The sequence below is a fragment of the Apium graveolens genome, unplaced genomic scaffold (genome assembly GCF_009905375.1).
Source record: "Apium graveolens cultivar Ventura unplaced genomic scaffold, ASM990537v1 ctg5342, whole genome shotgun sequence".
NCBI classification, from domain to species: domain Eukaryota; kingdom Viridiplantae; phylum Streptophyta; class Magnoliopsida; order Apiales; family Apiaceae; genus Apium; species Apium graveolens.
Window position 1 is genome coordinate 18,313 of NW_027418929.1, and position 27,559 is coordinate 45,871.

The 27,559-nt window shown below is 36.2% G+C and overlaps 2 protein-coding genes across 2 annotated transcripts; one reads left to right on the forward strand and one right to left on the reverse strand.

The window, feature by feature from the left end:
- The first annotated feature begins 2,287 nt into the window (after positions 1 to 2,287).
- LOC141702609 (acyl-CoA--sterol O-acyltransferase 1) lies at positions 2,288 to 3,730 on the forward strand. The gene has a single exon (XM_074506262.1). The coding sequence runs from the start codon at positions 2,528 to 2,530 to the stop codon at positions 3,611 to 3,613; it is 1,086 nt and encodes a 361-aa protein (XP_074362363.1). The 5' UTR covers positions 2,288 to 2,527; the 3' UTR covers positions 3,614 to 3,730.
- An 812-nt stretch (positions 3,731 to 4,542) lies between these two features.
- LOC141702606 (aminopeptidase P2) lies at positions 4,543 to 15,371 on the reverse strand. The gene is made up of 13 exons (XM_074506258.1): positions 14,932 to 15,371; positions 14,589 to 14,714; positions 14,359 to 14,478; positions 13,599 to 13,874; positions 10,844 to 11,016; positions 9,660 to 9,917; positions 8,509 to 8,660; positions 7,183 to 7,373; positions 6,972 to 7,080; positions 6,728 to 6,882; positions 6,028 to 6,120; positions 5,750 to 5,830; positions 4,543 to 4,866 (listed from the first exon to the last, which is right to left on the reverse strand). The coding sequence occupies exons 1-13, from the start codon at positions 15,247 to 15,249 to the stop codon at positions 4,795 to 4,797; spliced, it is 2,124 nt and encodes a 707-aa protein (XP_074362359.1). The 5' UTR covers positions 15,250 to 15,371; the 3' UTR covers positions 4,543 to 4,794.
- Positions 15,372 to 27,559: the final 12,188 nt, after the last annotated feature.

The window sequence follows — 27,559 nt, forward strand, 5'->3', positions numbered from 1 at the left end:
GGACGGAAATAAAAATTTCGATTTCTCTGAGAATTTGTTATAATCACATGGATATTACTTTCAACAAAACATAATTATTTTTATATATTTATTTTTACAATTTATTAATAATTTAAAAATATTATTATATTATATTTGTTTAATCTTTCACATTATCTCAAAAGTTACATATTGAGCCCGTAGAGTTTACCCAGTGTGCACCCGAAGGGTAACGGCTGCAGGTTATATACGATAAAAAAAAAATCTGAAAGCGCACGTTGTGTAATGAACTTTAAAATTGTCAAATCTGTCGAAGACAAATTATACATAAAATATTCCGTTCCGTTCGAGAAAATGTCCAAAAGGTGAAAAGTAAGTGTTATTGGTCCAAACTCCAAATAACACTTCATAATCCGTGTAATCTTAAAAGAAATTGTATAAATCGGAACAAGCCGACACCATAAAATAAATTGGAACAAACCAAACAAAAAAAATAAGATAAGAGGTAATTTATATGGAGACCACGGTTTTTGTTGGAGATCACGGAGACCGCTTATATTCTCCACTTTAAGAATTCATTAATATTCATTAGAATTCTCCACTTTAGTTTTCAGATTTATTAAGATAAGAGGTCGAATTTTATAATAAAATGTAGTTTTTGGATTAAAAATCTCTGGTCTAACAACGTATTTGGTGTTATTCCGAAATCTTTGATTTTTGATTTTTTTTTTCGTTTTGTTATGTTTAAGTTATTATTTGTGTGTTTGATTATCTCGTTTTGTGCGATGTAATAGTTGTGTTGAAAATGAATTTGACGATATATTGGAACATCTGGATATCTCGCATTAACGATATTTTCGGCAGATTTATAGCTGGTGTCCGACAAGTAAATAGTTGAGATGGGTTTGAAACGTTGGTAAAAATCGCATGTGCTCACATCTCGTAAAAAATATTTGTTCATTGCACTGGGGTTCTCTGAACATTGCACCATCAATGAAATTAATGAGTTGTGAAACTACTATTTTCGGGAGAAATGCATGCGAGATTACCCGAGAAACCATTACCTTCATTTTTAATTTTCAGAATATTTGTATTCAGTTTGTTAAGCAATCCGGAAACAAAATGATTAATTATTTATTTTATTTATTTTTCAATCTGATTTTATAATTTATTTAGGGATTTATCCTAATTAAATTTCTTTCAAATTATTAATGAAATTTGTTGTAATAAATTTAGAAAGCCAAGCCCCAACAAGAAGAAGGTCAATGACATTTTATACTCCCTCACTCACACTGGATTGTTTGCGTTACTTTTCGGCACGCTTTTCAATGGCCATTTAAAATATACTTCCATAATATTTTTTTTTTAAAATCTGAAAAAAAGTTTCATGTTTAAACTTTTATTCAAAAATAATAATTTAAAAATACATTATGAAACTATATTTTATTGAAGTCTCGAAATACGTGCAAACAGTATACATAAAAAGAGGAAGGGAGTATACTTTAATAGCCTCCGTCAAAGTATGGTGAATTAAAATTCGATTGTCTAACGCAAGTAAGTAAGCAAACACCATGCTTAATTGTTTACTTGGCGAGAGTCAGGTGTCAAGTACGTAATTGTTTGTGCTCCTTTTCAAATTATCTGAACTCGTTTGACAAAGCATGATTTTCTAAAAAATTAAAACTTAGATGATTCCAATATTAAAAATTACGCAGCTGGTGTTATAATAAGTATATTAATAAATTTTATTAATTTTGAAATATATAAAATTAAGATAAAAGTAAATAAAAGTGTATAAAAATAAATAAGACACGGATGTATTTTACTAATATCGGCAAAGTGTGGTGGGACGTGTATTAAAAATTTGTTTCATCAATTTGTTTCATTGCCTAAGGCAAGTAATTATTCATTTTTCTATCAAACGAAAATTTTAAAGAATGTATTAGTGTGTGCCGAAAGGCACATATTAAGCACTAAAATCTACTATAATTTAGGAGTGTTTTAATTGGTGTATTTGTTGTAAGTATAGGATGGTCCATCAACTTTGAGTTGGGCACGGAGTTTAAAAAATTTGTATAGTGAGTTTAATATTATATGTATAAGATGGGTATAGTGGGGAGAAATAGTGGATGTAATTATTTTAAAAGTTATAAAATTTTATTATTTTTGGAAAATTTTGAAATATAAATGATTGTAAAAGACATCCAAAAAAAAAGTGTAAAGAAGATGAGAGTGACGGAGGAAGTAAAAATTTATGCTCAGGGGCAAAAACAAAACACCCCAACTTTAAATGCGTAATATTATTATGAGTAAGAGTAAGAGTGTCCAAAAGGGCATCTACGGCGATCCCCTGAAATTAAAGCACGGAAACAAAAGGACGTAAAATGGGATAATGGAAAAAGGACATATAATAGTATAATTATTGAATTACAGAGTACGCAAGTGATGACACTGTGACAGTGACCGGGCCTGATGCCACCATTGATTTATCAAACAAGCTGAACTTACGTGCTCCGAATTCCAATAAGTCCGGCAAGAACCAAAAAGGATGATGGAAGATGGAGTGCTGCAAGTTTTGAAAAAAGGAATGGAAGGAGAAATCAACAACTGCTTAATGGTATGGATTTCAGTTCACATCTCTCTGTCTTACTGCTATTTTGCTTCAAATATTGTTTCTGCAGGCTTGCTAAGACTCCTTACTTTTCTTCCTGTGATTCTCCTTTTCTTAGCCCTTCCTTTGTTTTTACATACTCTACATATTGGAGGCATGACTGCTTTTCTCATTGCATGGCTTTCTAACTTTAAGCTCCTCATGTTTTGTTTTGGCATTGGCCCTCTTTCATACCCTTCTCTTCCTCTCCTGGCCATTGGTTCGCTTCCTATCAAGATTCATCAGCAAACCCTATCTTCGAAAACATCGAAAGATGTTTTCAAATCGCCTATGAATTACGCTATTAAGACTATTCTTGTGGTTTTATTTGTCCATGCGTATGACTCTATTGACTATATACATCCGAATGTTGTCTATTTCATGTATGCTTTTCATATATACTTCTTTTTGGAACTTGCTCTGGCTGGACTTGCAGCCCTGGCTCGAGCTCTATTAGGTTTAGAGCTCGAGCCACAGTTTAATGAACCTTACTTGTCCACCTCACTCCAAGACTTCTGGGGTAGAAGATGGAACCTTATGGTGACGCGCATCCTACGTCCCACGGTGTATGAACCTGCCCTTAAAAGCTTCACGGTGATTCTAGGGCGTCAGTTGGCCTCTCTTCCGGCAATTTTGGCCACATTTATTGTGTCCGCCGTCATGCATGAGCTCGTTTTCTACTACTTGGGGCGGGTGAGGCCAAGGTGGGTGGTGACCTTGTTCTTTTTGCTACATGGATTCTGTTTGGTTGCGGAGATAGCCATCAAAAAAGCAGTCAGTAACAGGCTGAGATTGCCTACACTTGTTTCCAGAACATTGACAGTAGGGTTTGTGCTTGCCACAGGATTGTGGATGTTTCTACCGGAACTACTGAAGTGTAATGCTGATACCAGAGCATTTCAGGAGTATGCAGCAGTTGCCAAATTTGTTAAAGACCTAGGTCATGCTTTAATGGCTAAGCAAATTACAGAGACAAAATCTTAGAGATATTTATAATGTAATTCCTAATTAGATTTCTCCTAATTGTAGGTACACGAAGAACATTGTTGAGAACTAAGATTTTTTCAGATGTATATTTCAAATTAATTTTTTCTCTTCCCATCACTTTTGCTATCGAATCATTTTCTAGAATTACAACCCCTCCTATTTAATGCCTGATAATTTGAATACCAGGAGCGTTCATTACATACATGAATATTAGCTTGAGAATCTAACCACCGATCATTAAAATTATAAATTTATTAAAAAGGGAGAATTTTTTGACCTAAAAGAATTATTATGAGTTCCTACAAACATGTTGATTTGATATTATGGGACAAATTTGAAGTCATTGTTGACTTTTTTTTGATAAAAATCAAGAATATAATCCGGAGGAATAGAGTTTCCTTCATTTATCAAAGTATATAATCTAACCGAAAAGCAAGCAAGTGCTCCCGGAACCCCTGGGACGATAGAGGATAAACTCTTAACCACTTACTCAGAATTTCTTTTAAAAAAATAATAAGATTTTGGATTATTTTTGAAACCGCCATTAAGTCTACGAGTATCTTGATTTTGAGAAAAATTGAGGGGCCCTGTTATATGTAGCCCTTAATTTAAGCGGCTTATCACCTTCCTTTTTACAAATATTTTAAAATTTTACACATTATTCTGGAGTTCAATCATTGCCCATTAGGATTTTATAAATATTAAAAAACGATAAGCAGAACCCCACTTAAATAATTGAAAGATAATGCAGAAACCCAGTACTCTTTAAAATAATATTTTTTCACGGTTCCAACATAATGAATACATTTTTACTCCCGATAAAGTAATAAACTCGCTAAAGTAATATTTTTTCACGGTCCCAACCCTAATCCTTTAAAGAGGGTTTAACCGAGGAAAATAGTTGAAAGACTATGCGACAATTACCAGTACATAACTGTGTTTAACTGTATAAGCAATTTATCTCCCATGTTTTCTACTTAAAAGAGGTACCTAGCATTTCTCTTCTAGTAAAAGGATCATTTATGGTTCTTAATTTATCAATCATATAATATGATCTATATACATAATTTCCAAAGTTATAGTGCATGTCCGCTCCCGCATAACAGAACAGTTTATAGAAACAACTGGACACAAAACCGGGTGGGCATGTCTTTTACCTAACCGAAAACCATCACAAGTTACACTTTGACAAGCGGGCGTGTGTTTTTCCAAAGCCACTCCCGGGGAGAACCATTTAGCAACAATGAGACCTGTCAAAGAAACAAAAAGTAGTTACACATCTACTGGCAGCTCTGTATTTACATAATGTGATAGAAGCCAGAAGGCCTATGTAGTAACACCACACAGCCTTCAAGACAAGTTAAAAATGAAAACACTGGAAGAAAATGAGGATGTAAGCAGTCACATATTGCATTCTCGTATTATATGAGAATATAATGAGAGAAGAGGAACATTCCTGCATAAGCCAAAAAATAGTCGGCCATAAGGACTGAATAACATGAACCACAACTTACATAAAATGGATTATTTAGAATTGTTTTTACCATATTCGGCATGACACCAAGATGCAAAGTTTGTTTACCTATACATATTACATGTAAGTTCATACGGACACGAACTACCGGTCAAAAGGACAAGTTGGGGGCAGCCGGGCCCAAATCTTCTTCACTATATAGTATTTGTTGATGTCGGAAAATATTTCCACAAACACAAAATAAAATTTCTATCACATGAATCAGTTGGAGTCTGATATTTTTAATTCATAATAACTTGTTCTTTCTCTGAACAAATAAAAAGTTTAAGCAAAATTAATTCAATTTCTCAACCCCCTCCCCCCAATTTTTTTCTTAAAACTAATTAGAATGGATAATTTTCTTTGATGTGATACTAGAATCATAGATTATGAATTTTAAATATCATTTTAAAAACTTAAATAAAAAAACAAACAAAATATAGATGTTCATAGATTGTAATGTACAGTTGTGACTGTCTACTCTTGTAAATTCAATCCTACTATTTGCTGTCTACTGTAAAAATCAATCCTACTTCCTAAATCAAAACACTCACACACACCAAAAAAAGTGGGTAAGTGGGTAGGTGTGAGAGATGAACAAATGTTACAGATGTCCTGACCTTTTCCCAAACTTGAGAATGGTACTCATTGAGCCAATCAATCTCAGCAACAGAAAGCAAAGACATATCTACCATTTTTGCCTGTACAAAGCAAAGCACACTTCTTTTATATAAGATCATTAAGGACAACCAATGGTCCAAATATCAGTTGGGAACGCGATACTTCAATTATTCCAATGTTTATAGTATAAATATGAACCTAGCACGAGATTCAACATTAGAATTGGGGAAAATACAACATGGTTCTAAGACATAAAATCTGAACACTGTTTGTATACCTGTATTGGAACAAACGTGAGCTTTTCAAAACCAATATATCCAATACCTCCAAAGCGATTTGGAGTGTTCACCTCTTTTACATAAAGAAGATTCTGCATATCAGAGAAGGATTAATAAAAAAACTACAAAAGAATACCAACTAAATGAGCTTAAAGGAAACTCCCTTTTGGACCACTCATATTTGAAAATAAACTAAAAAGCAAAAACAGGAGCAGCAAAATTAACTTGAAAGCATTCTAGAAATTGCAATAATATAAGCTGAATTGCAATAAATATTCCAGAAAAATTTGTAATTATGATCACCTAGAGCTTAATCCTATTGAGCCATGAGCTAAAGAGAAGATTTAAATTATCCTACCTCTGCTTTCCACCACTAAAAAAGTTGAGTAAAGCAAGGCCTGAAATTCCTTAAAGGGTGGACGATTCGAGTGATTTCCGAACATCTACTTCGCATGTTTTTAAAAAATAAAAAATAGAAGGAGACAAGAGATCAAACAATGATCAATCCCCTAACTCATAAATTGTTATCAATTAATTTTTATTTGAGCATTTATCCATTTACAGCACTAGGTAAGAATTATCATCGAGTGTGCCTTCAAATATACAGGGCAAAAACAAAGCATCTGATAAAAAACTATCCCACTGTCCACTAATACAGGTAAATGAACAAATAAACTATAACCCAAATGACTCTATTACCTCAATACGGATGCCGAAAGCATGATCCTCATAATAACCAGGTTCATTGCTAACAACCATGCCTGTCATCAGCGGGGTCGTATTTCCAAACCGATAACTAATACTTTGAGGACCTTCATGAACATTAAGGGCAGCTCCTACACCATGCCCAGTACCTGATGCAAATATGGTTAAATAGTCTAGTGCCAACTATCATTAAAAAAGGCTAATCGTTCATTAAGGATTAGTAATTTAGATTAAGTACCATGTCGATAATCAAGCCCAATCTTCCAAAGGGAAGAACGAGCAAAAGCATCCAATACAAAGCCCGGGGTATTTTCTGGAAAAACAGCCTGATCCAGAGCAATATGGCCCTGCAATTGGACATCATCATTAAGTATGCAAGCAAACAGCACAGAATAAAAGTGTAGCAATGCAATCAAATTATGCTAAGCATGTAACTAAGAAAGGATTACCTGTAAAACCCGGGTAAAACATTCCTTTTGCCATGCGGAAGGTTCACCAAAATGTACTGTTCGGGTAATATCTGTTGTTCCGTCAATGTATTGTGCTCCACTATCCAATAGAAAAAGTTTACTAGCATCTACTAGGCCACAGCTATGTGGTTCTGGTTTATAATGTATAATTGCACCATTGGCACCGGAACCTGAAATCATACTAGTAATGTGAAAATTAATAGAAACTAGAATATTAAGTATTAACGCAAAGCTAGTTTAATTAATGCTGCGGTTCTATGCTAACAGGATTTGCTTATATTAAAAAACTTGGCAACAAAGTATACCAGTTGTATCAGGATACAAAGGGACTCGGAAAACTATACTTCAAAAAGTTAATAAATTATGGGACAACTTGTAAGACAGCATTCATTTTTAGATGAACCAACTTAATGCTTAGGTATGAATTCTTTGCAGAACAATAAAATTCTTGATTCAGAAAATATAGCCCCAAGCCCCCAAATATTAACCCCGTGTCAATAAATTTAAGAAAATGAATTCCCACCTATATACCATACCCCCTATAGATTCTAAACTGCCAATTGACAATAGTACCTTCATAACTTGTAGAACGGCAGCCAGACTATGCAAACACCCTGAAATTTGAAGGAAACCTATACTTATTCTCTAGTGCTTTCCGATTTGTGCCTAAATACACTCCACAGATCTTGCAACATGATCTACCTCCAAATTAACCACATATTATTATTACTAACTTTTCCTTTCCTTCACAAACAATATAATCACTATAACATTATTTTACATTAAATAAGATATGAAATTAGTCAAATGACATAGTTTCTGCCAGACTACTACTCTTAATACCAGTGTTGTTAAAAACTCTGAACTCTGAAGAAACCTTAAAATTTTCCTCTAGTTCTTTTCACCTTGCGCATGAATATACTTTACAGTAGATATTATCATTTTGTGGCATGCTCCTCAACCTAGACAAAGACTTGCAGGTACAAGAATTTGCACCATTGTTTCAGATCCAATGTTCCTAGTGAACTATGAATGTAACAGTTTCACGGAATATAGGATTCTTGGTTTCTTACATTGCCAGAGTGTAAAGAAAGTACTACTACATATGATTCGATAAATATAACAAGCATTTGTTTGTCTCCTACATCCTATCAGCAGCAAACTTATAAACAATCCATACAGTTATAAACACAAAACTATACACAGTATTGTCTGAATATCTGCAGATTTTGAACAAGCCCGTGCCTTGCACGGATTATTGAGGTAGTTGAATTTAATTCTGGAACAAGAATGAATTTTAATTACCACTTATGGTATCGAAGCTTGTGCCAACAAAGCCAGCTTGCTTGGAACGAAATTCTAGAAGTTTGTCTGAAACATCTACCTCAGTCAATACAGTATCCTTTTGAATTTCCTCTTCTAGCCAGTCCCAAAACTGTGCTAGAGCAGCTGCATCCCTGCAATAGAAAGCATCAAATATCACATATTTGTCTACACTTGGATAACATACTGGTTGAAGGTAAAGAGTTTTCGATTAGCAAGCATACATTTCAAAAGAAACCACATCAAACCTGAACATGGAATATTTTCAAAAATTTTTATGATTTTAACATATAAAGTTTTAGCATAAATTGTAATTAAATTTAATTTCTTGAATAGTGATGTGACAGTAATGTAGGGAACTTCAACTAATAATGAGAATAATTTTACTTTAAGTGGTGACAATTATGTTTGTTTGGCTTAGTTTGGTAAGGTTTATTTTACTTATGTTCTGTTTATTACTTTAATTGAGATAGTTTTATAATTTGTGCATCAAAGATTCAAGCTGTGGGAACTTAAGCTCTAAAAAATACTGGAAAGACTGTTGTCTTGTTCTTGCGCACTGATAGTATTCTTGTTGAGCAAGTGCATCACTCGCACTTGCAATCAATTCTTCATTAGGCTTCCAGCCAATTAGCAGATGGGTAAAATTTCAGGCTTGAACGGCGGAAAGGGAAATCTTAAGTGCGTATATACTCCCATAGGTGACTTTAGTATTCTTGCTTTAGTTTGTCCACGACAAAGAAATTTAAATCAAGAAAACAAGATGTGAAAATTAGTCTCTCCTAATATGCGTTCATAGGATACAAATATTTAACTGGCTGTGTCGACTCAACGTTAGAAATAGCTGAGATAGGTTCAATCGTTCAGGTTATTGTTAAGTAATGCTGATTGAGGGGAGAGAGAATTCAAAAGAATGAGAACTCTAAAATAACTTGGAATATAAATGATACAGTGACTAATCATATAGAAATTGTGGTCAAATATTTCTAATCATGTATGAGTATGACAGGATATCAATACAATCAGCTGAACACGTATTTGACCAAATAAGTCAAAAACATCGTATGCGAACCATGATTGCAAATCACCTAGTTGGAATGTAATTAAATTACAGGTGCATATTACAAATATACCTTAGATGAGCATTTCGCATCCCTTCCAGTTCAGCAGAATTTTTGAGAGACTTGGAAAGTGAGACCGGAGAAGGCCGGTAAATTGCAGCAGGAGGCCCTCCGGAATGACCACTAGAGCCAGGCTTAGTCATGCTCCTGACTTTGGGTTTGCTCCCAACTCCCCTAATATATTCATCACAAGCAGCGCCATATGTGGATGCAATAGCCGCATTAACAGATGATGTGTCCAACCAAAGGTGTGCCCCTTTTGCTGCTAAGCTGAAAATTAAAATTTCACAAGCTCTTCACTCTTACTAGAATAGTCATATTTCTTAATAGAAAACAGATTGACAAAAGAGATGTTCAGGTTTGTGAATCACGAGTACTTCCGGCATGCCAGGATATATTCTATTGTCACAAACAACGTTTCATTGTGGTTTAGATTTTGCAACAACAATTTTCAATATTTGCCAAGCATAAATTTAATTATGGGATATTCTTAATGGTGCCCTTTTACTTTTGACTTTTCCAATTAGTGCCATTTTTATTTGTGACTTAAAAGTGGTATCCTTATATTATAAGTTTTCCATATATCATGCCATTTCATTTACCAAACGTTAAATAACCGTAAAAGTTTAAGTAAATGACTTCATTAGGCGTTTAAGCTTCAAAATTTTGGCACTTTTAACACTAGAAATCTACTCTACATTTTAAAAAATTATCATCAAAATATTTGAACAAAACGTAGTTCAAAGCTTCAAAAAGTATTCGAAAGAATATTCTTTACAATACCATTGTCCTAATAACTTTTCCAACAAATACCATTACTCTTTTGGCTTTTATGTGTAATACCCTTATATTTTAACATCTACTGACGTTTGGGTAACATGATAGTATGATATACATATGAAACTTAAAACACAAGGGTACCACTCGTAAGTCAAAAACACGAAATGGCACTAAAAAAAACAAAAATTGAAGGGTACCATTGAGAATTTCCCTGTAATTATCTACTACTTGTGGACTTGCAGAAAATTTTTGAAGCATTAGCTAGGCTACTACAGAAATTTGATAATAAATATTCACACACACATCTCGAGCTATGTAGCCTAAAGGATACCCCTCCTCTCTAGCGTAGTGAAGGCACAACTGTGTTGCTATTTAAATTTCTGCAGTGATCACTGCCAAAATAACCATAAACATACCTTTTGACTTCAGTAAGAATTGATTCATATGCTTTCAATTCCACCCCTGCACCTTTCAAGTAACTCTTAACTTCTCCGGTAACTTTAGATTTATTAATAAACAATTTTGCTGCATCAACCTCCACAATTAAGTACGCATACATTACAGGAGAATGTGGAATGTCATTCCCTCTCTGAAGAAATGATTGGAAGCAATATCAGTGAACCACATGACAACATAACAACAAAATTAAGTAATCAAGATCATCTTACATCAAAAATTATGCAAGCTGAATACAGAGTTTACCATGACAGACAAGTACAATAGAGGTATAATAAAATTAAAAGAAAACGAAAGTGAAGAGTACCATGGTAAATAGGTAATACATTAGAGGGAGGCATAGAATACAGTTACAGACATAAGTATACCCAATCCCATAGTTAAGATATAGTACACTCAAATAAAACGATAATTGTTGATACACTTAAAAGTACATATGATATTTCTATCCATAATCAACTTGGGACTCAAACATAAAATAGACTAGCAATCACTGAAGTTTAGGAATTTTTCCATCATAATATTGTACTAAAAAAACATGTATTCCCATTATTTGCAGGATACAATGATAGAAGTTAGAGTCTCTTCGATTGTGGTTTATGTGTGCAGGCAGGATACAATTTTCCTATTCCATGCAAAATAGTTGGTTAACCAAAAACCGCATACTTTTTCTGCTACTAGAGTTGTAAAAAAATTGTAATATGGACATTATAGAGCAGCAAACTTGTGGAGGTAGCTTGTTGAAGAACTACTGGACTAATAAATCAATCTTAAGTTTTTTCAATTTTTGTCTGACTTCTGCGATATGCAAGGACTTATGCTAAGTAGCAGTATGAAGATATCTGTAGATCTGATTCAGGTTAGACTAGTACCAGCCAGTGTAATATATAGAGCTCACGAATATAGGAAGAGGAATTTAGAATATGAATAAGCTAGTTGGTGAATCGGTGAGCATATGGCATGGATCACTGATCTTCACCAGGTTTAAAAATATAAATAAAACAATTGCGATCACAATATTTTATAGGTGAGGCCAACAAAGATACCTTTGAATTATAGCACGATTTTACTTCTCTCAATTTTCTGATGATGCACAGACAAAGGAAAAAAAGTTCGAGAAATCACAAGATCATAATCTTAAAGTGATTACTGTGATGCATATGAATGAAGAGAAGAGACACTGTAGACGTGGCTTCAGATGAACATGTGTATGTATTAAAAGAGATTCGTTGAGATTCCTCTTGCATCTAAGAGCATCTCCAACGGGGGTGCTAAACCAAGGTTGCCAATATTGACAACTCATCAACAATATTAATATATTATTATCTCTTTCTTCAATTGTACTTTTGGCACCATTCTTACCAAAATTTACTCCAACAATTAGCACTAAAAGTTGCCAAACTATTCAAATACAAGTATAATTTAAGATAGATATGAAGGTACATGTCTTTATTAGGACATATGACATTGTTTCCATTTTAGGAGGGTGCCAAAGGGTGCCAAAAGTTGGCTACTTTGGTTGGCACCCCTAAGCCTCCAATGGGTAGTCAACAAGAGTGCCATGCCACATCATGCCACATGTCACTTTAGCACTCTTTTTGGCACCCCCATTGGAGATGCTCTTTTAGAAATAACAGATCTTATCTTTTGTACGAGTCCTAATCTAGGAGAGTTTTAAAGCTAAACAAAATTATCAGATCAAAAAAATCGAGTCAATATTGATTAGGCAGTAAATAGAGTCTTACATTTGATTTAAAGCACAACAATAACGATGCAAAGCAGGGAGAGGATGTGGGTGGATGGTTTATAAGGAGCATATATCTATCTCTTGTATTCAATGCAAAGAGGTGCACTATGTCCGTCCCAATATTACTAACTACTGGGTTCCGGGTAGAAAAAACCAAGCATGAAAAATGAAAGCATTTGTACAAAATATGTTTTAATAAAAAAAAAAATTGAACATAGAACTAAGATTTACTTTAATTCGAGAAGTGAAGAAAGTATTATGTAATTATTAGATGGAATTTGCAGCTATTACTTATGGGAACTTTTTTTCACAATTAACATTTAACAATTACTATAGCAAATTCGTTCGTGGAGATAGCTTGCCAAATTGAGTGGAGTAAATTTTATGACCTGCTTCTTCTCATATGTTACCATGATTCGCATGAATATCATTTCCAATACAGTTGACTTCCACTCGCTGTGCCACACACTCCAACTGGCACCTATATAACTGGATTGGTCTTTATACTGGGTTTACTTATAATATATTTCATACACGACTGGTTGATCATAGTTTTCATGCTCGATTCTCTGATACTGACTGATTGATATTCAACTTGCGGATTAAGCTTGGGGTAGAAATTGTTTTGTGCTCAATCTCCAAACGTGTGATACCTTCAAGTATTGTCCTTCATCACTTTGTTAATCGTACTGTGCTTGCATTATCAGCAAGGAGATTGAAATGCAGTATATGAATACCATAACACATTCCCAGAATATATCTTGACGATAAGAATTCTCAATATAGATATAATAAAGGAAATCTAGACCAGTGTAGCATTTTTGGACAAATTTCTCTACAATTTTTCATGAGCCATACTCTGTCTTGTGAATACGTATACTAATCCAATACAGTTTATATAATACTAATATCATCTTCTACATTGATAAGAATTCAAAAATTAGAGCATAAGAAAGCTAGAAATTTACCAGGTTCAATAGCCATGCAATTTCATCAAGCATGGAGATGACAATTGCAGATGAACCTGCACTAGTCAGTTCAGACCTCAGGTTAGACAGCTTTGTAGACACATCAACTCCAGCATATTTAAGATCATGCACTCTAATTGGATTGCTTGGAGGCTTTGGCCTTGCTTCATTCCAAATCTTATCCACAAGATTATACTCGTACAAATATACCAACTCGTGACTATTACTCGTAATAGCCTGTTTAAGTTCTTCTACAGCATTGGAAGAGAAAAGGAACTGAACTCTTCATAAAAACAAAAATATGGCATTAGGAACAATCAAATATATTTCCAAACCGTATAAATCAATTTATATCATAAACTATGAATATTACAGAAATAAGACTAATAATAAGTAAGCATATAAAAAGTAATAACACACACATATATATAAAAGTAATAACTAAACAAACAGTGTGGTAATATTTTCCGTGAAACAAAGACTTGCATTAATAGATGTTTACTAACTGGATAACATACGACTTTGTTTATACAATAAAATTGAAACATATATAATGGATAGCAGCAGAGAGAATTTTATTTGAAACAATGATGGAAATAAAGATGAGACATAAACAGACCGATAAAAAATGAAGCTGTCAATATGAGCGGATGGGTAAAAAAGGAAAAGGAGGACTTCTACCATCAGTTGTTGTATGAAAATAAGAAACTGATTTCTGTAATTAAAAAAAACTAACACTTGGAAATATGGAATAACTCACAGGATCTATGCCAATTCTGCTTCCGGGAGAAAGAACATCATTAAGCCATTCACTAGTACTTGGCACCCCCGGAGTACCAGCTCGCATGAGAGTCCAGCTAGAATTTAACTGCTTCTCTGCCTGATCAGAACAGGGAAGATAAAATCAATTATAAATTACATAACACGGTGCCCTTTAAATATCAGAGAAGGAAAACTGTAACGAAAAAGAAAAATGAATAAATCTGAAACCTGGAGAAAGTATCTGCCATCAGTCCAAAGAGCTGCGGTTTGGTTAGTGACGACAGCAGTGCCAGCACTACCCGTAAAACCGGATATATATGCCCGTCTCATATAACATTCAGCAATAAATTCACTCTGAGAAGGGAAACATAAAAACATGATAAAAATCAGCAAGACAATCGGAAGAGTTAAAACATTGCGAAGCACCAGTATTATCACCCTCCTTCCTTCTAAAGCTCCAATAGACTTCATCTCCCACTACTAATTGTTGTATCTTCTTGTGTTTTAAGTTTGATTAATTTAAACATTCTTATTTAAATCTACGAAAACACAGAGAAATTGAAGCACGTACCTGATGAGCATCTTGAGAAGGGATAATATAAGCGTCAATAGCAGTGGTAGGATTGGAGAAGAGGCCGCGAAGAGCTCCAAGCTTGTCGTCGTCGACACCGCCGTTGCTTCGATTTTTTCTCAACTCGGAAGACGATTTTGCGGTAAATGAAGAAGAAGAGTTAGTGATTGTTAAGTTTAGGGTTTTAGGAGAAGTGATATTTCTTAATTGAATTGGTATGAGAAATGAGTGGTGGATGGAGAGTGATAGGAAGCGTAAGGAAGTGTAGTAGTAGTAGTTTGGGCGTGAAAATCGAGTTGGAGGAATCATGCTCATCATTCACAACTTTACTTACAGACAAAGGGCGAGATAAGAGGAGAGAGATTCTCGACCGATGATACAACAGAGATAACTACTAGAGAGAGAGAGACACCGCACTATTCAGCCCTCCTGCATTTTACGATTACTAGATTATCATATCCTCAAAAATTAATAATTATTAATGATAAATTAATAATTGAATAATTAAAATTGAATAATATAATTACGAAAGATTATGTTGTTAATATTATATGTGAAAGATTACGTTGTTAATATCATATGTGATAACTCTGGTGGCGGGGCCGCTCCTTCGCCGCTGTGGAGGTGTAGTTGTGGTGGGGTTCCCACAAAACAACACCAGAGGGGGGTTTGGGTCCCGCGGCGCCTCCGGTGTGAGAGTAAGAACTCGCTTTTGGGGAAGATGAAGATAGATATGAATGCAAGGTAGTTGTGTGTGTATATGAGTGTGAGAGAGTGATTAACCCCAAAACCTCACCTTCTTGGGCTATTTGTAGCCCAATGATAGGACTTTGGGGTTGGTACCTTTAAATCGTAGTCATTGGTTCTGGGAGCGGAGGACACCTGGCTGGAGTGGATGCTTTACACGTGTCAGCGCGGGACTGGCTGAGGAATGTTCTGAGGATCCTTTGACATGTGCCCTGATTATTCCCATGATTGATGTGCGACAGTTGTCCCTATCATGTGCTTGGGGCAGTGTCTCACGTGCTGGGATTTCTCAAGGTTGTTCTTGCGGGACTAAGTCAATTAGGATTGGTAGTGTCCGGGAGTAGACTGATTCAGGATGCAGGACTAATCCTTTCAGGAGCTGTATGGAGTTGGGAGTCCAGGACTGGTCTTTCCAGGAGCTGCATGGAGTTAAAAGTCCAGGACTAGTCCTTCCGTGAGCTGTATGGAGTTAGGAGTCTGGGACTAGACCTTTTAGGAGCTATATGTACTATCATGTGCCCCCCACTCCCTTATACAGATTTTCTGGATGAGAGAGTAAGTTTAGGCTTGTTTGGAGAACATGAGCTTTTGATTGTTGTCTTTAGAAGAATTTGTGCTTTTCTTGCCCCCTAGTCCGGATTGCGTTGAGTTCAGCCAATCAGGACTAATGTTGGTTGTTCTTAGAAGAATTTGAGATTTTCTTGCCCCCCGGTCCGTATTGTGTTGAGTTCAGCCAATCAGGACTAAGGTTGATTGTACTTAGAAGAATTTGAGCTTTCCTTACCCCCCAGTCCGGATTGAGCTGAGTTCAGCCAATCAGGACTAAGGTTGGTTGTTCTTAGAAGTATTTGATCTTTTCTTGCCCCCCAGTCCGGATTGCGTTGAGTTTAGCGAATCAGGACTAAGGTTGATTTTTCTTAGAAGAATTTGAGCTTTCCTTGCCCCCTAGTCCGGATTAGGCTGAGTTCAGCCATTCGGGACCAAGGTTGGTTGTTCTTAGAAGTATTTGATCTTTTCTTGCCCCCCAGTCCGGATTGCGTTGAGTTCAGTGAATCAGGACTAAAGTGGTTGTCTTTAGAAGGATTTGAGCTTTTCTTGCCCCCCAGTCCGGATTGCGTTGAGTTCGGCGAATCAGGACTAAAGTGGTTGTCTTTAGAAGGATTTGAGCTTTTCTTGCCCCCTCAGTCCGGATTGCGTTGAGTTCGGCGAATCAGGACTAAAGTGGTTGTCTTTAGAAGGATTTGAGCTTTTCTTGCCCCCCGGTCCGGATTGGGTTGAGTTCGGCGAATCAGGACTAAAGTGGTTGTCTTTAGAATGAGTTGAGCTTTTCCTGGCCCCCAGTCCGGATCTTGAATTTTTCTTGCCCCCAGTCTGAATTGTGTTGAGTGAAATAGTCCGGACTTGGAAGATAAAACGGTTTTGGGGATTCCCCCCCCCCCAATGATTTGAATTGTTACAGTTGTCTTTTTTCAAAAGACGTGCTGTAATAATAACTCTTCATTAATCACCGTGTGTGATGGGCGGTCAGGATGGTGCCACGTGGCGTGGCCTTTCAGTTTTTCACTGTGCCTATAAAAGGAGGCCCTACCTTCTTTCTTTATTTTTTACTTTTCTTCAATTTCTCTCTTCGCTTTCTTTTCTTTTTGAAGGTTTCCCGAAGTTCGTCACAGAGTTCTTGAAAGTTCACGGCTGTTGATAGATCGTCTACAATCTCTCCGTAATCTCTAATTTGTAAGCTTTCTTCTTTGTTTTTCTCTCTTTTTGGTTTGTATCTGCTTCGATATTGTGTTGTTTAAATGGATTATGTTTTTGTATCTTTTGCTTGGTTGTTTTGTTGTGTCTGTTGTTTGGTTTGATGAATAATTGTGTTTGTATCACTGTATGTATATGTGTTTTTGGCATATTTTGGTGTTTTGATTTTGGTTGATAGTGTTTCTGGAAGTAGGGTTTTCTGTTTGGGTCCGGACTTTGTTGTTTAGTCCGGACTGACGTATTTTTGTTATTATTGTGGCCTTTGTGTCCGGAGTAATAGGCTAGTTTAATGGGTTTGTAGTCCATAGTGTTTACTATGTTTTAGGTATTTGTTTTGACTTTTGATCTTGTGTCTCCGGATTGTTTGCTTTTGAATTTAAATAAAATTGAACATAGGATAGTCCGGACCATGTAGCTTTCAAGATAAATAAAATTGTAGGGATTTAGACTAACCTTTATCACTTGTTTTAGGTTTATGGTCCAAAATAAAACTCGTGCCAAGGCATACATAACTTGCTATCCGGGGCCGTCTGGTTCAGATTTGGAGTCTTCCAGTGATTCTGAGCGGGTTGAGATGGGGAAGAAGGCTTCCACCTCAGATTCTGAAGTATAACCAAGCTTTCTGTCGCTAAGATTTCTTCTAGGAAGGTACCTTGTAGTCCAGAGGATTTGTGGGTTGAGACCCCGGGTTACTTCATCACGAAGAACGATGAGATAGAAAACAGCTTCTACTACATGAGTATTAGGTCCGGGTACGTTGTTAGGGCGAAAACACGCGCTAAAATACACGCAAGTATACGCGTTCGTAAGTAGTATAAGATATAAATCAGATTCGTTCCCACAGAGACTGGTTTAGGTTAAGTTTAATTTATGCACATATGCAACAATGTATGGTTATCGCTCAATGCTAAGACAAATAACAAATTGGGTTTTTATTAAACTAAGAAATTATACTAAATAACATTAACTAAGAGAATTGAGGTTGAATTACTATATATGACAAACATGGGATTCTAACTTCATTAAATACTTCATTCAATAACCTTTTCGTTCTTTACCTTAGCATGTGATGGTGATGACACTAATCAGATAACACGAAACTGATAAACGCCAACTTTCGTTGCACGAGTACCATTCTACCAGACATCCACAAAAGAGATAAAAGCTGAATATGCACCAATTATATTGAGACTCTATATGTCTATAGAATTTGACAATATAACGGTTTAAGCACAAGTTATCCATAATAATTATATAGGGCAAGTAAAACGGTTAGAGTTACCTACGAATCATGCATACACATACATGAACCTATGCTAGCATGGCAAGTTCTAAACCTCTATATTCAATGTCGCTTCAATATAGATTAACACACTATCTTATATGTTAGCTACGCACATAAGACGAATAAGCACAACCAATACTAGGATATCAATCAATCAACACACACCAAGATTTCGAAATAAATTAATTATTGAAATCCATAAGTAAATCCGCTAGAACCCCATGACAACGATTAACCCATAATAGAACTCATCGTCACCATGGGTTCATATGAAAGCATGGTATAAAACAAGGTCTTAATAAACTGAATAATAATCAAAGTACGAATAAACGAGATCTAGGTTCAACAAGAACGAAAAGGAGCATCCAAAGTTACAACTAATTCAAAGAATCACAAGTTGAAAATAAGATCTTCTTTTTTGGAGTTATTATGTGCTTCTAGGTCTTCTCCTTGGTATCTCAATCTTCCCGGATGATGAAAACCTTTTTTTAAGTATATATACGCCTCTAGTGGACCTGAACCCTTAAAATCGTCAAATTCCACTCAAAAAAGGCTTTTTCAGCGAAATCAGCGATCAGTCACGCCATGAGCGGCTACTCGGCTCCCCTGAGCGGGTCCTCAGCTACTGTCTGGAAAAATTTCTGATGAATCTTGTTTTGGCCATAACTTGAGTTCTACTCGTCAGAATTAGGCGATTCAACTACCCACGCGAAGCTAACGAGATTCTCTACAACTTGACAATGGCATTGGATTCCAATTCTGATCACTTTTTATCATATTTCCTTTAAAAGCTCATTTCTTCATATAACTGATATCTGAAATGCAATAACACAAAAACACATCAAAATACCAACAAATTGAGTCCAAAACACCAATTTAAGCTTGTAATAAAGCATTCCAAGTGGATATAAAATCCACTTATCACACCTCCAAACTTGAATCGATGCTTGTCCTCAAGCATAAAAGACTCAAAACTACAAAACAAACCTAATGCATGAATGCAACTACGTGAATGCAACTAAATGATAATGCAATCGATCCCCTCAGAATAACCATAACCAAATGAATAAGCCAATGCCTCTAAGAATGCAATGACTTTAAACAGAGCTCGAATAAATCCCACAAACCAACTCACAAACCAGAAACGTGCGTGTGTGGATGCTTAACAGATATACTCTCGATACTAGATCAATAACCATAACTTATCTATCATCGAAACAATCAAGAGTTTATAAACAGAATAAACAATAAACGCATTATGACTCACAACACCTCCTTTCTACTAGAGTTATACAAGGATTCACACTATTATTGAACACATAGCAAAGATGCTTATTTGACCGTGTGATGAATGAGGTCCCAAAAGACTTATGCAATAATACCCATGTAACGAGCGTTAGGTTAGCGGATCCCGGACTATAAAAGCCTTAGGTCACTAGGCACAAAGTCCCCTAGAACTTAATAACTCGAGTATTAAAGAGCTCACTTTTGATCAATTATGCATAAACACATACTTTTTTTTTCTTTTTTTTTTTTCTCTTTTTTCTTTTTTTTCTTTTGTTTTCAACAATTTCTGAATGAGTGTGTTTCGCTCCATCTCATTCAACCCTATACTACTCATAAAAATATGAGCCGGCTACTAGCCATTTGACGCCTAGCCTTACAACAACTAGCAATGAAATCCAAGTTTTTCCCAAGATAAAAAAAAATCAGTATTTTTACGTCATTACGAGAATATCACAAATTCTAAATATAACCAAGTGATTAAATCTCAACAACAAACAAGTATGATCATGATCTAGATCAAAAGCAACCCTATAAGACTTTGTGAAAATATTTGTTTCTGGCATGCAAATCAATTCATTAAGACTTAAACATCCCTCTATTCGTCATCACCACACTGAAATCAACATCAACTTATCAAATATCATAGTTCGTCTTAAGGGATCATGCTAAATATGCATGCAAATACAACTATATGAAATCACATAAAAATAAACAAATATGTCCTAAATGAACAATCATGCAAAAATATGAATGAACTACAACTAAACATGCAATATGAATCTATATGGACACACACTACTAATCCTTACATTATCACCCCTAAACTTAAAATTTTCAATATCCTCATTGAAGGTAATAATAAGGATTTCAGGCATACCTAATTAGCGGGAGAGTCACCCTCGTCGGGTGGAGGATCAGGTGGCCAATCAACCTCGCCACTAGTGTCTCGGACAACAGTACCGAAAGCGTGCATCAAATATTCAGTAAAACGATGGTGAATGTCGCGCATGGCCTCTATACGCCTAATTACTCCCCTGTACTGCTCATCACCAACACCAGTCCTATCAACTACTTCCTGCACATGAGAAGAACCCTTTGTAGGCACTGGAAGATACGTTCAGCCACTCTCTACAACATCAAAAATATATCCCAACCCATTGTCAGGGGGTGCACCTAAGAATGAATAACTCAAGTGATCTGGCTTTCGGTTGAGTTCAAGTGTGGGAGCTTCTTGAATAAATGGTTCAAAACGCTCCTGAGAAATTTTCAGCTCTGCTAACCCAAGAGAATCGAATGGCATATCCAACTTTCTCTTCCACGGAGGTGCATTCAAAACCTGCAGTTGCTCTACTTTAAAGCACTCCTCTTTAGCTGTGGGTAACTTTATTTCCTTGAACACATTAAAAGTGACCTTTTGATCGTAAACCTTCATCGAAAACTCTCCTTTTTGCACATCAATCGTAGTTCGGCCAGTCGCCAAGAATGGTCTTCCCAAGATGATGGGAATCTTCTTATCTTCCTCGAAATCCAGAATTACAAAGTCAGCAGGGAAGAAGAGTTTATCCACCTTGACCAAGACATCCTCCACTATACCTCGTGGATAAGCGATGGAACGGTCAGCTAGTTTCAATGACATGTATGTTGGTTTCAGATCAGGTAGACCAAGCTTCTTGAAGATAGATAAGGGAATCAGATTGATGCTAGCTCCTAAATCACATAAACACTTGTCGAACGACAAGTTTCCGATGGTGCAAGGAATAGTGAAGCTTTCAGGATCTTTAAGCTTCGGAGGCAACTTCTGTTGCAGCACAGCACTGCATTCCTCCGTTAGAGCAACGGTCTCTAAGTCATCGAGCTTCACTTCCCGAGAGAGAATACCTTTCATAAACCTCGCATAGCTAGGCATCTATTCAAGAGCTTCAGCGAAAGGTATGTTGATATGAAGTTTCTTGAACACCTTCAAAAAGTTCTCAAACTGCTTATCCAGCTTTTTCTTCTGCAGCCTCTTTGGAAAAGGAGGTGGAGGATAGATTTGTTTCTCCCCTGTATTACCCTCAAGATGAGTGTGTTCCACGGTAGTCTTCCTTGGTTCCACCTCTACTTCCATCTGCACATCTTCTTTAGCCAAAACTTCAGATTCTGGAACTTGAGACTTTTCAGGCTCTTCGTCTTGCTGAATTTGGGGGCTTGCAACCTTTCCAGACCTTAAGGTGACGGCGTTCACCTGTTCTTCAACTTCCCTCTTGCCTGGATTGGCTTCTGTATCACTAGGAAGCATTCCTGGTGGCCGATTCAATAAGGCATTAGCAATTTGCCCTATTTGGTTCTTGTTAGGAATGTATGTGCATTAGTTTGATGATATGTTTAACAAAATACTTAAGTAGAAATTTAGTGTCTGTAGCCTCAACGGATAAGACCACTTTGGCTATCCGTTGATGGTGTAGCTTTACTTAGAAATAAGTCTAGTGTTGTAGCATATTTCAGTCTCTGTATTTAAAAAGTAATTCTTGGAAGTTGAGAGAAACTATGAGTCATGTTGACTACTAGATGATATGCAGATAGGAAGGCCAATTGTAAATACTTCATGCCTTATAATTTTGTATAAGTGAAGTGGTATCAACGGATGACTTAACATCCTTCAACGGATGAGAAGCTAACCTTCAACGGATGTCTCTAAAGCTTCAACGGATAAAGTCATCAACGGATAACATCCTTCAACGGATGAGTGCATCAACGGATGAAAGCTTCAACGGATAACATCCTTCAACGGATGAGTGCATCAACGGATGAAAGTTTCAACGGATGTTCTGATGATTAGCCGTTGATAAGAGGTAGTTGTACCTACAGACAGAGGCACATGGGTTGATAGAGACAACTGAGATGTGGTAGCCGAATTTCAGGAACAACAGAAAAAGCAGCCGTTCTTCTCTGGTACAAAGATGCAATAGTCAACAAAGTACTGGAGTGAACAGGAAAAGAAGCAAGTGAAGATCTTATTTTATTACTGTATTTTATATTGTTCTTCACTTGTACACTTGGTAATATATAAACCAAGTAGAAGCTAGTAATCAGATGTGAGATTTTCCAGAGCTGTTTAGAAAAACATTGAGAGAAAATTCATCTAGTTTGTACTAGGATGCAGCTGTGATCAACATTGTTTAATCACAGATTTTCTAATATACCATCTATGGTGGAACAACAAATCCACCAGAAAAGTTTTTAAGGTCTGTTGTGTTCTTTACATTTGTGCTTGAATATATATCTGTCTGCATTAGCTTAAAGCAATTCACACACTTGTTCTTCTTGAACACACAACTTTCATAAACTGCTCAAAACTTGAAAAAGTTTTGAGATTTACATTCAACCCCCCTTCTGTAAATCTCATTGTTAGTCCACTAGGAATAACAATTGGTATCAGAGCAGGCTCTTGACATACAAAGAGTTTAAAGATCTTGGAATCTAACAAAGATGAGTAAGAAGGATATTGGAGTAAAGATCCCAGTTCTTGACAAAGACAGTTATCACCATTGGAAGGTGAAAATGCACCTTCATCTACTCTCCCAAGATGAAGGTTATGTAAACTGCATTGAGAATGGTCCTCACATTCCCCACAAAGTAGCAACAGTTGCTACAGCTACAGTTGTTGTTGGTCAATCCATTCCAAAACCTAGAGCAGAATGGACAATGGAAGACACAGAAGAAGTCCACAAGGATAAGAAGGCTATGAACATTTTGTTTAATGGTCTTAACATGGATATGTTTGATAATGTGATAAATTGCACAACTGCCAAAGAGGTTTGGGACACAGTTCAACTACTATGTGAAGGTACAGAACAAGTGAAAGAAAACAAAATGCAGCTTCTCATTCAACAGTATGAATACTTTCATTTTGAAGAAAATGAATCTTTAAATGAAACATTCAATAGGTTCCAAAAGCTGTTGAATGGACTGAAGCTGTATGGAAGAGTGTACCAGGTGAAGGATTCAAATCTTAAATTTTTAAGATCCTTGCCAAAAGAATGGAAACCCATGACTATCTCCTTAAGAAACTCTCAAGATTATAAGGACTTCACTCTTGAAAGATTGTATGGAATCTTGAAGACTTATGAACTAGAGCTGGAACATGATGAGGTATTGGAGAAGGGGAGAAAGAAAGGAAGTTCAGTTGCATTGGTAGCTGAAGATGAGAGGAAATGCAGACAAGAAACTGCGAGATCTACATCAAACTCCAAAGATGGTATAAGAAATCAGGAATCAAGCAAGGGGAAAGAGCAAGTTGCTGAAAATGAAGACAACTCCAGCCAAGATGACTCAGATGATATTGATGAGCATCTTGCATTTCTGTCCAGAAGATTTGCAAAGATGAAATTCAAGAAAAACACTAGAGCCACTAAACCTCACAAAAACATTGTGGACAAATCCAAGTTCAAGTGTTTCAATTGTGGTATAAGTGGACACTTTGCAAGTGAGTGCAGAAAGCCAACTTCTGAAAAGAAGAAATTTGAACAAGTAGATTACAAAAAGAAATATTTTGATCTACTCAAGCAAAAGGAGAGGGCTTTCATTACTCAAGAAAGGGACTGGGCAGCTAATGGAGATGAAGAGGATGAAGATGTGGAGTATGTCAACCTTGCTCTCATGGCTGATTCTGAAGAAAATGAAGTTAGTTCATCAAGCAATCAGGTAATCACTACTGACTTAACACAGCTTACTAAAGAAGAGTGCAATGATGCTTTTAATGACATGTCTACCGAATTGTATCATTTGTGTGTGTCTCTTAAATCTCTTGCTAAAGAAAATAGTAGGATTAGAGAGAACAATCTGTTTTTAAGTAATAGAAATGCTCTATTAGAAGATAAGATGATTGACCTAGAGAAAACAAAGTTGCATTGTATATCTGTTGAAAATGAACTAGCTGAATCTGTGAAGAAAGTAGAAATACTTTCCAATCAATTAGAGAAAGAGCAAGAGGTGATTAAAGCCTGGAAGACATCTAGGGATGTAAGTGCTCAAATTGCTAAGGTCCAAGGAATTGAATCATTCTGTGAAACTGCCTGGGATAAAAATAAAAAGAAACTGGAATTAATTGATGGGCTGTCAACGGATGTGGAATCAACGGATGATGAAAGTTATCCATTGAAGGAAGAAAAGGAGCATCCGTTGAAGGTTCCTCAATCAAAACAGGCAGATGTTTCTAAAAGAGAGAATCTAAAGAAACTCAACAAAAAGTTTGGTTCAACTTCAAAGAACTTTGTCAAAGAAGAAGCAAGCACATCCAAAGATGTCAGTAAGGTGAATGTAGGGCACATGACCTTGGAACAGTTAAATAATAGGCTCAAGATGGTTGAGGATAAAAAGGAATCTAAAAGAAAATCCAACAGAAATGGGAAGGTAGGAGTTAATAAACACAACAATTACACACCTGATAGGTATGCTCCTAGGAAAAGCTGTGTGCATTGTAGTAGTGTTAATCATCTATCTGCTAGTTGTAAAACCATTAAGAAGACTCCCATAAATGTACCCTCTTCTATGCCTAATATGTCTGCATCACCTCTGCATGCTATGCCTGTTATGTCTCAACACAATCCTTATGCACATTTTGTAAACATGCCATATCTTAACAATCCTTATCTTGCTGCATTTAGTATGCCTCAAATGCCATACAATATGCCCATATGGAATAACATGTTTGCACAATCAATGCCTAATAATTTTACAAATGTGCTAAATGATTCTGTGACTAACCCTACACCTCAACCAACTACATCTAAGACCAAGGTTGACTCAAACTTACCTAAGTCTAAAGATGCAGGAGGAATGAAGTCTAGAAGAAAGGCTAACAAGAATGGACCCAAGGAAACTTGGGTACCAAAATCAAATTGATTGATTTTATGGTGTGCAGGGAAATGGAAGAAATCTATGGTACTTGGACAGTGGTTGTTCAAGACACATGACAGGAGATTTCTCCCTGCTCACAGAGTTCAAGGAGAGAGCTGGCCCTAGCATAACTTTTGGAGATGACAGCAAAGGGTTTACTATGGGATATGGCTTGATTTCAACAAGGAATGTCATCATTAATGAAGTTGCATTAGTTGATGGTCTCAAGCACAATTTACTGAGCATCAGTCAACTATGTGATAGAGGGAATACAGTTTCCTTCAACTCTGAAGCCTGTGTTGTCACTAGTAAGAAAGACAACAAAGTGGTTCTAACTGGAGTTAGAAAAGGAAATGTGTACATAGCTGACTTCAACTCTACAGATGCAGAATCCATTACTTGTCTCTTCAGCAAAGCAAGCACAGTTGAAAGTTGGCTATGGCACAAGAAGCTATCTCACTTGAATTTCAAGACAATGAATGATCTAGTCAAAAAGGACTTAGTTAGAGGAATCCCTCTAGTTGAATTCTCAAGGGATGGTTTGTGTGATGCTTGTCAGAAAGGCAAACAAAGGAAAGCATCATTCAAAAGAAGCTTGAAACAACAATTGATGAACCATTACAGCTGCTACATATGGATTTGTTTGGACCAGTCAATGTATTGTCTATTGCAAGAAAAAGATATTGCTTAGTGATTGTAGATGATTTCTCAAAGTTCTCATGGGTCTATTTTCTTGGATCAAAGGATGAAGCAAGTGAAATCATTATCAATCACATCAGGCAAGTCAACAATCATCCTGACTTGAAGGTTAGAAATATCAGGAGTGACAATGGAACTGAATTCAAGAATTTGACATTAAGGCTGTTCTGTGAAGAAAATGGAATCATGCATGAGTTCTCAGCTCCAAGAACACCTCAGCAAAATGGGGTTATTGAAAGAAAGAACAGATCTTTAATTGAAGCTGCCAGAACAATGCTTGAAGAATCAAAGTTACCAACATATTTCTGGGCTGAAGCTGTTAATTGTGCCTGCTTCACTCAGAATATTTCTTTGATCAATCAAGCTAAAGGCATGACTCCTTATCAGTTGTTCAAGAGAAGAAAACCAACTCTAAACTTTCTTCATGTCTTTGGATGTAAATGCTTTATACTGAGGAATCAATCTGACCATAAAGGGAAGTTTGATGCAAAGGCTGATGAAGGGATATTTGTTGGTTACTCAGCTGGAAAATCTTATAGGGTCTACAATCTAAGAACCAACATTGTTATGGAATCTGTGCATGTTGTGTTTGATGATAAAAAGATTGATGGACTAACAGATGAGGGACATAATGAGAGACTCAAATTTGACAACATTGAGATATATTGTGATGATAGTGAAGAGGAGACTGATGGAGCTGACACTTCAAAAGGGATTCAAAACATGCCCTTGGATAATGCACAAAATACTGCATCCGTTGATAGAGGCAGTGCATCATCCGTTGAAGTACAAAATGAAGCATCCGTTGATCATAGTTCATCAACGGATAATCGATTTACATCATCAGTTGATAGAACTCCAAGTTCCCTGCAAAGGACCAACAACTCAGGGGGAGTTTCAACTAGTCAACACTCTGTCTCACATCATGACAATACTGAGGCCACCTCATCTAGAGCACATCTTCCACCACAAAGGAAATGG